The 19,561-nt window shown below is 35.0% G+C and overlaps 1 protein-coding gene across 1 annotated transcript in view; it reads right to left on the bottom strand.

The window, feature by feature from the left end:
- ash1 (histone-lysine N-methyltransferase ash1) overlaps positions 1-19,561 on the bottom strand; it is a 123,804-nt gene that overhangs the window by 20,025 nt on the left and 84,218 nt on the right. Inside the window, exon 5 of the mRNA XM_088258898.1 lies at positions 28-271. Within this exon, the coding sequence (XP_088115024.1) occupies positions 28-271 (244 nt within the window). The remainder of the gene's footprint in view (positions 1-27; positions 272-19,561) is intronic.

Raw genomic sequence — 19,561 nt, 5'->3', positions numbered from 1 at the left:
GAGGGAAGGCGAGGCAGGCGGACTCACCGTTCTCTTGCTTGGTCTGGCCGAAGCCCGAGAAGCCGGCGGCGCCGCAGGGCTGCTGGTCGGGCGGCAGCAGCGCGGCGAGCGCCTCCTCGTCGATGAGCTCGAGCGAGCAGGCGGCCGCCAGCGCGGCGCCGCTGCTGCCGCCCGAGCTGGAGTCGCCGCTGTCCTCCGTGGGCGCCGCGCGCGACCCGCACTCGGAGCGCGCGCTGCTGCAGCAGCTCGACGACTCGGCGCTGCGGGCCATCTGAGGAAGGGCGGACGAGCGTTACTACACCACTCATGAGGTCTAACAGATCTAACAGGAGGATTCAAATCCCCATATATGAATTTTAATTCAATAACTCAAGTATTGGGTCATATAATAAGTCTCGGTTTTTTTGTTATATTTTTGAACAAAAATATTTTTGTATTGAAAATCAATTTCAATCGAGTACATTTAGACCATTGTTATCTGTGACTTTTTGCAATTTTTGGGGTAGTTTCATAATTTGATTAGTGAAGAACTTCTACAGTTTTCAGCGGCGCTATGGTCGGCTAATTTTTTACCATCAAGAGAGTTTTGCAGATACTGTTTAATTTGATAAAATTTATGAGGCGAATGTATTTGGTAATAGAAGCAGAGGAAGACCGAGGAAAACTTGGCGTGATCAAGTATTTCAAATATTTAAAATTAAAGTCTAAATATTTCATAATTTTCGGTTATAGGGTTAATATTACGCACCTACTGACGTCCAGAGTCGGTCGAGTAAGTACGTTAAAAAATATATACAGCGACGCGCCTAGATCGTAAAATCATTCGACTACTGCAGCGGATTCGAGAACTGAGATAAACTAAAAAATGTTCCCGCGTAACTTGAAATATCCAATTCAAGTTTCGAGAACAATGTTTGAAAAAGTCGTTTGCCGCATTATTCGCATGTATCCATACGAAAAGATCAGGGGTGCATTCGAATAAACGGTCACATTTATAAATAGTCATATTTTTTCCCTTTGAACACTATCCGCACTCAGAAGGTGCGCAGGGCATCGTATAGCGGTGTAAACTTGATAGTTTAATATATGCGGGCAAAGTGATCAGTCCTGCGTTAAAGATTCTTGGATTTAGGAGTGGAATATATTTGATGGATTCAAATGAAGGTATTGATAAAAAGAATATGTTATACTTTTGTTTTTTTTTTATGTAGGGTAACGGAAAACATTTTTGGTTACGTAGAACGAATGCACGAGATTGATTTGTGGTAGGTTCAATATAAATATTAATAGTTTTTACATGGTAATACATCGTTATGTCATAGTAACATCACGTCGATCCAATGCGTTGCCGTATGCACCATTTGGGTGGGGATACGAATCACCGTGCATAATTTACGAGCAAAATAATGATGCTCCATTTAAAAGTAGTGCCCATTGCAGTGATGGGGCGAAAGAAAAGAACCGATGACTGAAAAACTGGCGGCGCGGGTCCGATTTCCGCCAATTTCAAACGATCTTTCGAAAAAAGATTTTCCATTGGTCCGAGTGCTGTGATGTATTATTCATACAATCATTTCCTACCTTCAGACAAGCTTTCGATGTTATAGAGGTTTCATCAACCCATAGGTTGCCTATTCAAAAATGAAAGTTATATAAAAAAATACAAATGTGTAAAATAACCATAGATATTAAATTCCACACAAGTACAAATAAACGATGGGTAATATATAATATTTCGATACTAAGGGAAGCGTCGTGATCACAATCATAAGATAAAATGGGTTGTCATTTCGGTCCCCCGTCCCCCGACAGCAGTGCAGCAGCGGCCGTCTCAGAATACGTGTAGGCAGCGGAGCAGGTATTCGCGAGTCCGTTTGCACTTTTGTCGAAAACCGGTATGGCGAGATTCGCGACATTATTCAATTAATTACCGGGCGATAAAAGTTTCATTAGCGGAGAAGCCAACAATTTGCATCATATTATGTCACTCGGATAACCATGGCGGAATTCGCAATATCGTTTAGTCACAAACGTTTAGACCAGCAATCATGTGGCACCGCGTACGATCGACGAGGTGTCGGCCAGAACGTTAATTATATGAACGAAAAGTAATCAGCCGTGCGCTTCACATCTGAGACAAGAGTGAAATATATTCATTTGATCCGATATAGATGCCATATGGTGAAATAAATGAGTTGGAATAGTAAGGAAAATAGCAGCAATGGCTAGGAAATTCGGTTACAAAGCATGCCCTTGTTCGTATAAGCGTATGTAAGTTGATATGCAACCCGAGTCTCTTGAGGTAAAATATAATTGATAAGACTTAATAAATGCATTTTTTTAAATTTTCATTTATTTGCATTTTAGATACTTTGCCTGTGATTACACACAACTGAACAAGAGAAATGAAATGAAAAACATACATGTGCCATATAACATAACATTTACTATGTAATATATTTTTTACTGTCTACTGAAAAAGGGGCTTTGAGATTGGTAGGATTTTACCCGGATGTCTTAAATCATTAATAAAATGTTTGTTGTATTGTGTTAATGTTTAAAAAAAATCAATTACCGGAAAAAGTTATGTAATAATACAAACAAATGTAAATGATTGCACATTCGCAATCATTCCTTGTAAATTGCACTTTTGATTGTTATCCTTATTTGGCAGAAATTTCCTACTAACCAATCTTGTATGAGTAAGTGTTAAATAACTCATTAGCGAGTATACCGGTACTACTTGTAATACCGAGCAATGAAATGATTTATTATTTACATTTTTTAAAAATCTAATACCCTACTCAGTAGGGCCTACTGTACCGGCTGCACCCCATAGTGGCCCAACCTTGCATTTTAAAAGTCGCATAACGCAACGCTTAAACATATACATTTGAAAGAATTGCAAGTGTCGTCTTGGAATTCGTTGAAAGTAGCGAGATGCGCACAAAAAATAATAATTGATGCCGAAAGGGCAACCAAAAATGAAATGGCTCCCTGTATCCGCTGGCATTAAATTACCCCTTTAAATTAAACGGCAATGTAACAACACGTTACCGGCTCCAGCTGCGGCCACTCGAGCTTCCAGTAAACTGAATTTGCACAAATTTAACTGGTTGGCAAAATGTTCAATGCGCGAATGCCTTATTGAACCAACATAAACGGGTGATCTGACACCTACGTATTGTACGAGTATTGTATACCCGCATTCGCTAATCCTGATTCAATTTGGCCTTGCAACGAAAAGATAACAAAAATAATGATTGAAGGCCGATCTTCATCCCCTGTATCCTAAAGTTATCCACTTAAAACCACAATTGTTCTAATTAGCGTTGCACTGTATTCCATGTGCTTAAAAACAATACACACGCAGTCCGTTTCGTCATGAAGAACGAAATTTCCAACGAGAATAATAGACATTTGGATAAACTATATATTAATCTCCATGCTTTTTTACGTTCGAGAAATGTCGTTTCGACTAGACTAGACCCAACGTATTAAATGGTCCACTAAAGGAACACGTTTTAGTCACTATTTATCTAAAATTAGAAAGCATCAGATCTCCATAAGACCCCCCATTCCTTGCATGACCTAAACCAAAATTCGGGAACTTCCCGTTTAGGACTTCACGCGAAACGCGGCCCATAATATCGACGATCTTATGTATGGTAAATACACAAATTTAACTATAAAATAATGTCGCGTACCCTATTTGAAATGTGACGTAACAACTTATGAATCGGTAGTTCAGTACGAAGCAAAAAGCGTAGGACAGATTGCCTTATATTTTATTTATGTGTTACGAGTGCGCTCGGGTGAAGTCCTGCGGAGGAGCATACGTTCCCCGGGGAAGGGTTGGCGGCGGCGGCGGGCGAGGGGCGGGGAAGGGGGGAGGGGGAGGGTGTATCGGAATGCAGTTTACGCATTGTAAAAAAGTCGCGACCGGCAGACATTATATTGTGCGTGTAGGGCGAATCAGCAGCAAATCAACGCGAACGAGCTTTACATTTCGCGTCAATTCTGAATATTTACCGGCAACACTGCAATACGCGCGGGGGAAATAAATAACCTTTTCATTAATAATATTATTTTGTTGCATAATTTTATAGTGCCATTTTTGTAATACATTATATATATATATATATATATATATATACTACGTCGATGCCGCTTTAATTAAACTGAGGTAGAAAATGGGCTTAAATTGAACAAAGGAAATTTAGTTTTGAAAAATTGAGTTTTGACTTAACGAGGGAATATACTCGTAAAAGGTGAAAATCGACCTTATATTTTTGTATGGACTTTTGGTCACAGGGTGAAATATAAATAGGATTTTTGAATATGGGTTTTACTATTACAAACTATGTATATTTTTAGGTTGATGACTGTAGAACACTAACCCACAATCAAAGGTTAAATGGTGAATGACTTGTGAAAATTTCTACAAGTCATTCACTATTTTTTTAGCAATTTATTACACTATAAAGAAGACAGTAAATTAGTAGCAGATAACAGTTGGTCATCGACGACTGTTACACTATATGCTAGTGCTAGTCTCCATTCCATTCCGAAAAGCCGTTCGTGAAAATAATCGACGACAGATTATGATAATTTTTTTAAATAAGTAAAAAGAGTTCACATCGAGAGTAAACCTTAAATGTATCATTAAAATACCGATCCCGCCTTAATCGAATTATATCTAACTGCGATCAGTTTTCGAGTTTTTAATGAGTAAAATGTAGCAAGATCAATAGTGTGGAACTGTGGATGCATTTCTGCGTAAAGCGTAGATGTGGATGATGTTTTTGGAACAATAATACTATGGATCGCATATGCAAGAAGCATATATTGTAGGCACCGGTATGTGGTGTAGTTATGTCGTTAAAGCACCGTGTGAAAGGGGTAAAATAAGGATGTGTGAAATCCACGAATTTGGGCGATTCGAGGCGATAAATTGATGATTTCGCTGGAATATTTTGTAATGTGGGAAAAGGATTATTACGATAAACACGAGCAACAAGGGAAAACATGATTGCGCAAATTGGGTGGCTATAAAGAGAGTGGGAATCACGAGGTGTCGGGTAATTGGCCGGTAGGATCGCGCGGCATCATGACGTGTAATTTCTACGGCCTGCTATCTGCTATTACATTCTACACACATATTATCGTCCCCGTTCACATTCAAGTCAAAGAGGAAAAACATATTTTAAAGTACATATAAATATCATATACGCCTTTTTATGAATAAAAAATGTTCTTTGATCCTACGAACTTTTCTTCCGTCAAAATACCGATGAGACACGTTGGATATTTTAGTCACAAAATCTAACTAGTATATTTCAATCCTCCAATAAAGTATTGAAACTTCCGAGCACTCTCCGGGCCATCGAGAAACAAAATATGCTACTGTTGATACGCGAAGGGGACAAATGTGTCCATTTTGGAAGAGTTCGGTACCGAAGTTACACTCTATCATTAATTTGTCCCTGGTGAATCTATCATTTTTGGACACATCGAAGATGCCTATCCGGAGGACCTTGAATAATATTTACGTTAAAACAACACACTTGTCGCAATAAACCAAAACATACATTGTCTGATTTGCATCCATGACACACACGGTATACTTTTAGCAGACAGGACGTACAAATAGCCCCGATTCAAGTGACAAACGACATTCAAATGTCGAGGTCAAATCGACGTATCGTGATGTGTTCGGCAACACAAAGTGATCCGAGAAATACTCGCGATATAAAAACTAGGCGCTGCGATGCGGAGTATCTCTCGACCGCAAGAATGTCACATGTCATGTTGCGGTCACAATGGGTGACACGCTTCAGAGAATCTGTATTAATAACTGATTGTTTAGCTATTAGCAGATAGGATCGGTGACACAAAGCATGAGATCACGGGTTAATCTCAACTAGGAAATTATCATGGAAATGAATCATTACAATGTGATTTAAACAAAACTGATCCAAATATTAAACGTTTAATCTAATAATTTATCACTTATTATAACTAGAATTCTAGCATTTACAGACATTTATAAATTCACTCAACTTCCTTTCATTATTCATATTTTCTGGCGTCTCATCGAGAGTTTTTAACCCTTTATCTTTCCATTTTGAAATGAATGTGTATTTAGGACGTTAGGATCATTAAAACGTCCGACATTTTCTTGAACAAGTGGCGTTTTTGGCTGCTAAAAACGAAAATTTGTTTTGTAAAAAAATATATATCTCTTAAACACTGATTTTAACCCTCGAGTACCACATATTGAGATATATTGAGAAAAGGGGTTGTCATACACAATAAATACAACTTCCAAGAATTCAGCGAATATGGATATTTTGTAATACGCAAAATGGTAAACATTACACAGAGTATAAAATGATCACTTGAGCCAGCAATTGAAAGGTCGTAAGGCCTGTAAATGCGTAGAATTCTATATCCCCTTGTATGAAAATATACTTCTTATCTATAATATATATTCATTTCTTTTTTTTTGTTGTCCAAAAGTTCGTAAAGTAAAATTGTCTCGTATTTTTTTGGCCGAGCTGGAACAACATTTTTTTTTGAAAATGTATTCTTATGAAGAAAACATTTTTTTTTCAATTTGTGTTGCAATTAAGGTGAGCATCCTGCATTAAAAGTACAACCACTCGACCACAACCCGAAGCAATTTTCAATGAAGATTGTTTATTGCAACTATCGCCTTTTTGCATTCTCAATTTTATAGTGTTAAAAGCATAATAAAGGTACCTAACATGACTGTTTAAAGGCAGTAAACGGGCACACAACACTCTCTGTATTGAAGTTTTATTGCCTTTGGCTTGATTGAATTTTAATGGCAGTAATTGCACGCGTATTTTTAGCGATGCATTTTCGTTACACATGGACTGCATCCACGTCTTTAAAATTAACAGTTAAGGCCCAATATAAGATAAATCGCAACTTAATTTTCTTTGAACACTTTTTTTTAATTAACACATCGTTTTTGTATTGAAAAAATAAGTTTTTCATCGAAATAAATTTGATTTGGAAATAAACGTAGAGTTGAAAAAAAAAAATTTTTAGCATAAATATTCTTAAAAAAACATTCTAATAAATCTTATAAAAGAAAAATTGTGCGCGGAAACACGTGTGACCCCTAGCGCAGCCGGTCGTTTTTTGAATTTGAACGTTTGAGATCTCAGCCTTAACACAATAAGGACAAAAAACATTATGAAATTGTTTTCATTGTATATTATTAATTGATAACTGTTGAAAACAAAAAAAAATCATGTTCCTAACAACAACAAAATATGGAAATCTGCAAAACTAAAAAAAATAATATCTCTGTAATCAGTAGGTTGGTGCGCTAAGGCACCTTGTATATTATGTGAATACGATAAAATATGTATTCACCAGGTTTTCTTCATCAATAAATGCTTCTATTACACCTACAAACTTCAAATCCCTACATCAAGAGCAGTTTTTTTGCGTGCTGATAAGAAGTCAAGTTATGGCTTATATAGTTGTTTAATCATCCAGTAAAATAACATAAAAATATCGATCATTAGATTGGATCATTCACTACAAAGGAATTTTGTACGATCATGCGGTTTTCTCGAAGCGGTGCTTCTAATTGAAAGTTGGGAAAATAAACAGCAAGTGAATAGAGTAATGGTATCGAGTATCAATTGCATTAAGCGCATACGAAATACTTGCATAAAATAACAGCGCGTGCAATAGTTGAATTAAAATTGTATCCTGAAATATAATTATTATTGAAACCCGCATTAGATACATTACGCAAGACGCGCGTACTACAACATTTCATCGAATTAAAGAGTCTTATTAAAGATGTTGGGATTTCACATCGTTAGTGGTTGGATAAAATAAAAATATTATTTATAAGTGATTACATTACAAAATGATATCTGAAGATTGAAGAAGTATGTAGAACACGGAAGCTCGGCGGATGGGAAATAATTGATTCGCTATTGCGTAAGGAGAAGTCATTCTGTTAACATTTATTATTGTCTATAAGTATGATGTCGTACTTTCTCTTCAGAGAGAAGGAATTTACCGAATTGTAAATCTTGCTTGAAAAAAATGTGATTTAACCGCCCTACACATACGAATGTACGCGATACGCGCGGTTTTTCTTCACCATTCTGCGCTAACCCGTATGACCTACGCGCACGAAAAAAGATATCTGTTCCAAAAATATTTAATGCGTACCGGATACACTGACAAATTTTTGTCAGGTTTCATACCTGACAATATTTTGTGACAACAAACGTTGTGATTTTATTGATTTTTCTAAAAAATATGCCTGAAAATAACCCGAAGGTAGGGTGGTTTAATTCGAAGATTCCCAAAGAAATTTTTATGGAAGAAAATTGCTAAATATTGTACTATTGGGAATAAAATAATAACGATTATTGGCACAAAATTTGAAAATAGGCGCAATAAGCCTATATTTGTCGCATATTATTACCCTAGTCCTATCCGAGTCTTTTGAGGTAATATTTTACGAAACTGGCGCTTCATAAATTATCCAAATTATTATCATGTTTCTGAAATCACTAGTGGATTGTTCGTCGTTACCGGTGAATGTATACAGTAGTTAGAAAGTCGACTATCGGCGCGGAGATACCGACCCAACAAGAGCGGCCGACAAACCCGCGGTTCGCAAACATTCCGCCACTAATCCAATTAGAGAGGCGAGAATACGGCTACAACAATAATATCGGCAGAGTGATGTATCTACCTGTCCGACGCTAAGTGGGACTAATGCTCGCGAGATGTCAACCGAGAAAGGAAGAGCGGAAAGCTCCGCTGAACGGCAAGTCCGCGAAGTCGGAACACAGCATCCAACACAGACTCCTGCACGTTCAAACATCTTACAACAGAGTGTGTACAAATACTTGTTCACAAATCTGGATTATCTCCAATGGATAAATATCAAGATGTGTGATTATTGGCTAATAAATTAATATGAAAAATCACAAGACTATCGGTAGCATTCTTATTTCAATATGTAGAGAAATAAGGGATATATGAAGGTTTAAACATGAGATATTTTTATAAAACGAAAAACATGCGTTCGCATACGTCATCAAATTTCCGTCATCGAACGTTTTCTGACGTCATATGGTTTATTGTCTATGGTTTAGAGAGCTCTAATAGTAGTAGTGTGGATTGTTTGTTTACCACTACACTACCATACAAATATGAGGGGAGGGGGGTGGTAGGGTGTACCATAGACATCAATAAATAGAGCCGCCAATAATTTAGCGATGTTACCAATATTAAAATAACTCCATCGTTTCTGTAACGTCATTCATTGCCAACTTACGAAAATAACGTTTTTTCGAAGGCGAATTTTCCAAAAGAAAATGAGGAATGAACATATTAATTATATCGGCTGTTATAAATACAAAACGAGTCTAATGCAATCCTTTATAGGTCGAGTATGTTAAATTAGATATTCCTCCCGTCTGACAAAGGTCCATTATAGGAGTTATTTTTCATATTATTTTTTGACATCCACGATCCGCGATCCACGTGGCCGCACAACGCTCCGTTTATTCAAGTACAAAATACGAAATTTGTACTATCCGTCGGTGTAAACGAATAAAATACATGAGCGCAAGCAAAATGAAGATGATTTATCATATTGAATTGAATCACATTACCCGCTTATAAATCTCCCAACAGATGTCTGGTGGAGATAAATGATTACGTTACGTTTGAGGATTACCAGGCGAGAAGCAAGAAGCGAGACGTTCTCCCGCGGCGCATCTGGATCCGAAATCAAATCAAAAGTCCACTTAATTATTATGAATTACTTCTTTCAAATCAACGCATATTGCGTTTATGCATACAGATAATACGTTGAACTAACCAAATTAGTGGAAATTGACTTAATATTGAATAGGGTGAAAGCGGTGTCCAAGTGTGAAATGAGTACTTTTTTAGATGGGAGTTACATTTATTATTTACCTTGCTTATTGTGTACAAGGTTCATAGACCATCTAGTGGGTTTTCGTTTCTTATAACTTAAAATAAAGGTTAAAATGAGTTATGTTACATATTCAAAAAGCCAATACTGTTTTCTCTAATATCTGTTTTTTTAATACGTGATTTAATATAATATGTTATTATGAATCTGGGTCACTGGTTTTAAAACGCACTAGTTATACTAACGATTAAGATAACACTGCATTTATCCAATCAAACTGGACGCAAAAGTCTCCTTAAATACGGTAGGAAAACCGTGTTACGCCCTGCCATGATAATAAAAAAGCCTCACCATTTTAAAACTGTATTATTTACGTTTTCTGTGTCGATTTTACTGTCAAAATTATCGAGATCAGTCAAATTTTACCTAAATTAATAAGAGAGTATAAACAGGGCGTGTTTTACCTAACTAACCTGTGCACGATTTCGTGCTAAGGGAGGGTGTGTCGTAGGTGGTATGCATAATAGTTATTATTACCTACTTACACCCTATACGACAGGGGGAGCCGATAATGCAGCCATTGTAAGCGAAAACACCGATTAGTCACCAAATAAAGAAACATGTAAATACATTTCTGCCATCGTGTATGTGTACACATCGCGAAGTAGCAGCGAAAGGGCTATTGTCTGGTTAAGTAGGGGGTATCATAACGGGTTATTTATTAAAGGGCAGCTACATAAAGACGTACACTTCAAAAAGGTAGTAACCATTAAACGCTCCGAGGATAACCGAAGCCCGGTAGCAAAAAAACACTGCAAATAAAATGATGTCGGCACACACACCCAATAGATTCGAAGGATGATGTAGCACCATTTATTTTTATTTTCATATAAGTATACATCGCTGGAAATAGACCTACTAGTAATTAATATTATTATGTTGTATGGCAGTAATCCGATAACAAAAAAAATTAATGACGACTAATATTTTTTAAATCCTATCCTTTTACGTGACTAAATTTTCAGCCATATTTTATTTACCAAGCGTTAAATACACAAATGTATGAACTATTTATGACGGAGCGATACGTTTCTACATTACGCATGTAGATTTTTTAGCAGCAAAAATATATCAAACAAGTGATTTATTTTTGCTGCTATTTGCCGAATTTCCTAAATAAATATAATTTCGAGGTAAATAATCCTTATTTTGGATAATGAACAAAACAATATGGATAAACAACGTACTTCTTTAGAGTTTTTTTTTAATAACCAACTACAAATCATAATATCCGATAAATGATTATTTAAAAATAAAATCAAACAAATACTTTGACGTCAAACTTGAGATGTGCGGATTTATATTTCAATGAATTGCTACTTTGGTTGTTTATTTAACATTTAGTGGCATGCCATGACCAACCGCTATTAGTGTTTACGTAATGGATAAGGTGAGACTACACTACGCAGTGCCCGGCCATTATGCATTAAACAAATTGTTGTGTTATTATGAGTGACACGATAAACAGTTCGAAATAAACCCGTGCTACTGGTTTCATACATTATAATAACACACATGTTTAAAATCTATTGACAAAGATGATATTATAAGATACAAAATGTAAATTTGAATATTCAAGTGTGAGAAGTGTAACCATGTGTGAAGTAGGGAATATAATATGTAATTATATTACAAACGAATTGTGACCTTAGTATTACACACGATATATCCGTTATTGTACATTAAAATAATCACAAAAACGTCTTTATTTATAAAATAGAGCCCTGTCAGGGATCCAAAATGAATTAATTGAAAAAATACTACAAGGAAAGATATGAGTGTTAGTGATTACACATATTTTCTCTTTTTTTCATTCCAACATGCTTCTTACCTTATGTTTTTTTATATGCATAGTCACTGTACCTTTTATTGCATTATATTTTACATTTTGCCTTGTGTTTTCTTATTTGTTTTTCGGTCTTGTTAACCTTAAAACCATGTCCCAAAATGAGTAATGGATATTAATCATAGGGAATATTATAGATGTGAATTGTGAATATAATATGTTTAAATAAATAAAAATATACTTAAAAACCAAAAATGCAATCAAACACTAAGGATTTTAAATGTGGTTAGTCAAATTAATTTTTTTTGAAACCATTTTTATTTTTGATATCAAACTTTTTAAAATTAATGTATGGATTTGTCGTCCTTTATATACATACTCGAACATATGATACACTAGAAATATATCATTTTACAAACAAAGGATTTTCATTTAAAATATATTTGTCTAAAAATGGGATTTCTATTTTTGACATTAAATGTCTCGATAAAAGTATTATTTGATGCGAAGTTTTTCATTGTCTGTATTTTTTCCCGACTGTTCAAATAAACGAAAATAATAAGGTACGAGTAATTACGTAATATCTAAATATAGAACAATGGAGTATACGTCAACACGTCTATTAAAATCGTTATAACAACAAATCCGTAAAAAAAAACAAGCTAAAAGTCTCTTTTATACAAAGAATACATTGAAAAACGTATTCAATCCGATATAGTGAGATTAAATGATTTAAATTTTTAATTATTTCATAACATATTACATACATAAGTCATATATATAATATTCCCGCTGAGTAATTTCCATTTCTCATTTTGAGACATGGGATTAAAGTTAACAAGACTGAAATACAAATAAAGTTACAAAAAAGATAAAAAAATAAACAAAACTAATACAGGGCAAAATATAAAACAATAAATAGGCATATAAAAAACAAGATAAAAAGCATGTTTAAAATAAACTAGAGAAAAAATACATATAACTAATCACTAACACAAATATTTTTCTAAAATATATTTTTTAAGTTCATTTATTTTGGATCCCTGATTGGATTTTATTTTATAATATACATACGAGTATATGTCAGGCAGCTGGTTAATTTGGGTACAGGCAATATATTGTAATGACCTTACTCCAAACTTAGTCGTGTAAACGATAGTTTATTATGCTAGAGATTCCGGGAAGAAAAATGAGTACAAAAGTAGGTACGGTTTATGTTGGAGAATATGTATCATACACACGATTTCTAGAATCGACGAAGTATTTGCTAATTCATATTCAAGACCTCTAAGGTTTTCGATATGAATAGCGGAGTGCGTATTCAACAATAAAAACGGCGCTTTTTATGTTATGAAAATTAGGAATTTTAACGGGGATCAGACGTAGGGAGACTTGTAATTTGTATACGAGGGTACAAGCACAGCGCACCGCGCACCGGCAGGGCAGGTGTGGACCTATTCGGGCCAAGGGTTGCAGGTTTAGGGTGACTTCGTACAAACACCTTGAAATTGTGCGTCTGACATCCATCGGATCAATGTTTGTTTCAAGCCCTCAAAATAAACGAAAGGGTCAAATCCAGACCACATTTCGAAACATTATATTACAATATTTATTCGTATCTCAACATAAATAATAATAATACAAAATAGAAATGGGAAAATGGAAGTCCGTGATACAAAAGGAACATTAGGTAGCATTATTAAACATCGTCATCATGTTATTTCAATAATCCTCGAGTTAAATGCAATCAAGTTATAAATACCTGTCCGAGACACAGTCATTAATAATGTATATAAGGTAATGGTAGGATATACAAAAATAGTGAAGGTAAATTATCACAAAAATATATTTAGTATAATAAAGCATTGCTAACTTTGTGGTATGGTAATATAACACTATCCTTATCATAATCATTCAATCATCGGGTCATTAAAATGAAATTATTACGGTGTGACATTTATACAAAGAAGACTTTCTCTCTTTCAAAATTAAATTTTTGTACAAATGTCCACTGTATTTTTCATCAAATATTTAACAAGAATTGAAAAGGGGATATATAAAAAAATCACACTAATATCAAAGGAATAATTAGGGATAAAGCGTATTTTTACGATTTAGCACGCCATAACCTTACATTGATAATGTGCAGTGACGTAAAATTTGAGTCGATCGATTGTTGATTTTTAACTGAACAAGAGTAGGATATAGGGGGCAAGGTGTAATATACTTTTCTTGTATGGACTTTCCGTAAAAAGTAAATTTTTTAACAGGATTACTGAATACCGCCAAAAGGATGCTTACGTACGATGTCTGCCGAGATGACTCGATAATATTTAAAAGTCAGCAAAACGTTTAAGCTCTAGTTTTTATTTTATTTTTATAAATAGGATGTTTGTTATTTATTACTCAGCTACTGAGAACTCAGTAGACGGCCGAAAAATTCCTTAGCAGTGATGTGTGATTATTTTAAGAAAAAGATCACTCTGTTTATCGAATTGTATAGGAAAATGGATACCTACCATATCGCTCACTCCTTTCAAGAACGTCATAAATCGAAAATCGTCAATTTTCGGTTATGCATGTTTTTGGAATGCCCAGAAAATGTACTATATCCCAGCAAAAGAGGCATATTTTTAACTTAATATTTACCCGCTACAGGGCAGAAAATGTTGTTTTCGCATTTTGAAGAAAATGTATTGTTTAATATTTTTTTAAATATATTAAATATTTTTCAAATGGAGAAAAAACCTTCAGATTTTACCTAAAAAGATATGTTGCACAGTAAATTGTTCAATAAGAGGCTTGATATTTATTTTTAATGCATTGTGTTATATTTTAAAACATTAAAAACGTTCTCCTGAAAAATCAAGTTTTTTGATTTATGACGTTCTTGAAAGGAGTGAGCGATATATGTATACTTATTTAAGTATAAACTAATTTCCAACACAAGCTACTAGCGGTGGGAAAACCATATTTATTTTAAGAAATGACATTGATGGGTCGGTTCAGATTAGACGTAGACAAATCCAGTAGACATAAACCATAGATAAAACTGATAAATTCATACAATTTTCGACGACATTCCAATTGCATAGACTAAGCCTATGACTCAAACAATTATATCCAATAACGGTACCCACTTAAAACAATCGTCTTCTATACCTTTATCCGCACCCAATGGTGCATAGGGCACTGCATCTTATCAACGCAGTGTTATCTTGATCGTTACTTACATGACGACAATAAAAAAGAGAAATTTCTTAAAATTGACAAATGTAAACCGTGACCAGTTATTGGCAGATGATGGTGACTAGTAACTTCACGTTTCACCTAATCTTTTTTCTCGTGCGTACATAATAATAATAGAATAAAATAAACTACAATAAAATGGCGTCAGTGTTTACTGTCGTACTCACAATTGAGGAGGGGAAATAAGTATGTCCACTAGAACAAATAATATTATTAGCTCATTCGCTCTCCAATTAATTAATCGGCATATTAAAGAAAGTCATTAGATTAATGACACAGATACGCGGCGAGAACGTACAATTCAATTAGGAGGGCGCTCAAAAACAACACATCATTCCGTTAGTACACGTATAAAACACAGAGCTATATAAGGTTTATTGGTGAATTCACATTTATAGGTTAATGTAAAAAACACATACTAAAAAGAAGGATGGGCTAGCCTACAAAATTCATAATGAATGTTTATACTGTGCATTCACGGGGGTGACTAATTTTTAAATGAGAAAAATACAAATAAATAGTTTTTCACGTATTATTTAAAGGATTTCGTTTCCTGTATGTTGTAACTGTTCATCACAAGATATTCTATGATTTATTTAAACTATGATAATTATTGTAGTGTTCAGTTACACAAGCTTGTACGAGTGTCCTAGCCATTGCTGCTATACTCCTTTTCCTGCCCACTATTCCTTCTCTATATCCATTCCCATATAGAAGTAACGTACTACATTCTGAGTTCCTTCACTTACGTCATCTGTATCCCACTAAAAACATTCCATTCCCATATTCAATAATCTGGAGCATCAGTCCGATTACACTATCGTGATATGATAAATGATCAAGAAAACACCGCGTCAATCCAATGCAGCGCCTCTCAATGGGACGTAGTCTCGCATAGAAGAGAAAAAGATTTATAAAAAGTAAAGTATTTTTTGTATTTTATATTAACACTATTATTCTAGTTCTACTTATAATACCTATACCCTTATACCCTTTACTATGACCTTAATTATTTTGTATACCCACACACAGGCAATGCCTTTGTGGGATCTTTTTTTGTATTTATATTTATATTTTATTCATATTTTTTTGTATTTGAATTTATGTCATGTAATGCGAAAGAATTAAAAAAAAAATCTTGATAGTTATATGTACAAAGGCAAGGTGAACATCCCACATCCAAAATGTAATACATCGACTATTCGCTTTAGTATTTACTTTAAAATGTACACGATGGTGGATAACGTAATGTATAAGATAGTATATTACAAACCCTCTGTATAAAGGAAGTTTAGTATAATTGAGAGTAATAAAAGAGAGAGTTATAAATTCGTAATTGAATTACGTTGACAGTATAATAACGATAATAAAATGTTGTTAATTTATCGCACTGCGTATTACACGTGTTGAAAGATAGAAAAGAAAATAATTAATTACATCAACGAGCACAGGTGTTTTTGCATTAAACTTGTATTTACATTGGCATAACAGGACAACAATTTTTTTTAAAATTATTACACGACAAAGTAACAATTTTATCGAGTTTTTAAAGCGGTTTTTATGAACGTGGTTTATTTGTACTGTCGAGATGCGGTAAGAGGATGAAAGTAATAATAAGGAAAGACCAAAATTTGAAACCTGCGAAATTTTGCAGTAAATTTAACGCCCGTTTCCACCAATAGCATCTAAACTAAATCGTAGAGAATCGATTTAAGCGTATAAACCCGGGAATGAAAAACAGTTTAAAAAAGTGTTATTTGCTTTAAACGTGTTTTTTGTTTACGTGAACTGAAGCGTAGATAACCTGAACATATTGTAAACCAGGCGATCGCCATGGATCTTCCTCGAAAGACATCTAGAGGAAGACCAAAAAATTGTGGATGCTCAGAAAGATAACACGATTCGAAGGCATATGATCTAGGTGACGTGTATATGATAGAAGGACCTACAACTTTAAGGCGAGGAGAGCTGACCCGAACAGTCTACAAAGACGATAAGTTGGGAAGGAGCTGCGAACAAGAAGGAGTTTTTTGTTTGCATTTTTATTGACATCTTAAAAAAGATGAATATAATATTAAACTTGTAAATATCCAGACTTCCATATTAATTGTAATCTATGCTGAAATGTCAAAAAATGTAAAAATACATAAGTGGAGAAAACACAGATTTGTGAACAAGTATTTGGACATACTCAAAATGTTGTGAATGTTTTTTATTGTTTTTTTATTGGAAGTTTCTGAATCATTATTGTACGTACATTGTGCTGATGTTCTAATGTACAACAACGATCAAAATGAAGATCACAAGAAATTAGAGTAGAGCGACATTAATTAAAACGTCTTCTAAAATACAAAGTGTCAAAGGCGCCATAAACAGTATGTCGTCAAGAAAATATATAGCCGTTTAAATGATGCGGTGCGGCGAAGTGCGGATAATAAATTGACCCACAGTTGGATGAAACCTCTAACCAGGTCAAAGTCCATAAGCTCGTAGTACAAGATCTGCGCCGCTAATAATTAATTGAGCCGTCAGTACGCATTACACAGATACATTTGTAATCGTCTCGTCTCGTCTCGTGTCCTGTGTCGCGAATGAAATCATTTTACGCCAACTTCCACAGCACGGATGGTGCGATTCTCTAAGACTTCCGTTAATGTTAAAAATGAAAGTAGATAAAAATATTAAACGTATCCTTTGCTCAGAGAGCTTATATCAAACGTTCTCTCGCTAATGTCGGCAAAGCACATGAGCTAAAATTAAACATAAAATTAAACATGGTAACATTTTTGGAGCCGATTGATTTGTAATTGAATTAAAATTGCTATATAAAAAAAGAATATGTCTTCTCAACGATTTCACGTGGAAATGAGATGAGGTTTACAATTTTTAATTAAATTAGTTTCGAGTAGTAATAATAATAATAATTCCTAATTTATAAAGCGCCGTTTTTGTGAAAAATCGCCTCAAGGGTGCTCTATAATTGACGTATTTATCTTGGTTTAATAATCGTGTAATCATAGATAAATATTACGATATGGCCCAGTGACACGTTTCGTTTACACCAACCTCCATTTTCCATTTTTGGAAGCTCTTTTATCAGGTCAAGCAAAAGGAATATAACAATTATCCTGTAATCCGATTACGTTTCTTGTCAGGTTTCCTTTCCCCCAGGATTCGTCATTTATCCGATCGGAAACAGTCATCGTTTTCCGGTTTATTTTTTAATAAAGGGGTGGACTCAAAATAAACAACAATATTAACGATTTTGATTCTGAATAGGTCTGGAAACACCGAAGATTAATAAGCCTCTCGCTACAAAGCACCAGAAGAATTGTTTACGGAAATAGGAATATTACGGGATACAATATGGAGTCGGAAAATGAACGAGGAAATAAACATAATAAAGTCGTGGGCGCAGAGAGACGATGAAAAATGCGGGTAAACCGTATTTTCCTCGTAATAATTACACATGTACGGCATCTTTTGATGTATTTTTTTATGTCGTGAGTTTGTATACATATCAATCTTTTCTTATTTTCTACAGTAAAAATAAGTTTATGAGTACACCGTACCACACTTGTAGATACCCACGCGTATATTATACACATAATGACGGTATTTGATTGCTTCTCTTTTATTTCAAATATGTAGTAAATTGTTTTGTATTTGATTTAAAAAAACATTCATAAAGGAAATAACAATATGAGATAATAATACATCAGAAGAAAGTAACTGTCTACCCCGGGACTCGAGCGGTTAAATTATTGTTATTATAATTAAGGTTTTCCTTTGATGCCTTTGGGTATGGAATACCAGTGAAAGAAACAAATCTTCGTCACCTATTGGCACCTACTGATACAGAGGGGTGATAAGTGTTGATTGCCGTTTCAGACCGCAAATTACTTGACGGTCGTTTTTGTAAAAAATAACGTAATGACAAAACGGATCCGGGATCTCGCGATGGATGGCCAAACGCGCCAAGCGATACACTAAAGGGGCGGACAAATTGCCACGGAATATTCTAATTGATACCCAATCATTTTCGAATAAATTAAACCTGATGAATCTACGCTGCCAAAATAAAAATATAATATGCCTTACAATCTTGAAGCAAGAGGAAGTGGAAGGAAAGCATGATCGTTTATTATTATTATTTATATGTAGATATTGTTGCGAAACGAAGGAGAGAACATCCGCCGATATTGTCTCGGGTGCACGAATCGATAATTAGCCATTCGGCAGCGGAAGATGGCATGGGAAGATAGGTCCAGCGCCGCGGGGCGCGATTAGCAGTCCGCATCCCGGGCCATGCCGCGACGCTAATGGGAGGCGTGCCGGTAGCCGGTAGCGCGCTATCACGGCCCGTTTACCATGGGAATTCGTCCTTTACGGTAGCAATTTTTTAGGTTTAAAATATCTCAACTCAATTAGCTGTCGGTTGCGGTGAAGCGGACATTAGTCCGCATCCGTGCTTGTTTATCCTGCTAAGGGTATCAGGTTAGATTTCAAGG

This window comes from Brachycentrus maculatus, unplaced genomic scaffold (genome assembly GCF_059751285.1).
Source record: "Brachycentrus maculatus isolate JH-2025_06_01 unplaced genomic scaffold, ASM5975128v1 h1tg000105l, whole genome shotgun sequence".
NCBI classification, from domain to species: Eukaryota; Metazoa; Arthropoda; class Insecta; order Trichoptera; family Brachycentridae; genus Brachycentrus; species Brachycentrus maculatus.
The sequence above is the reverse complement of the archived record's forward strand: the minus strand, read 5'-3'. Positions and strand labels throughout refer to the sequence as shown.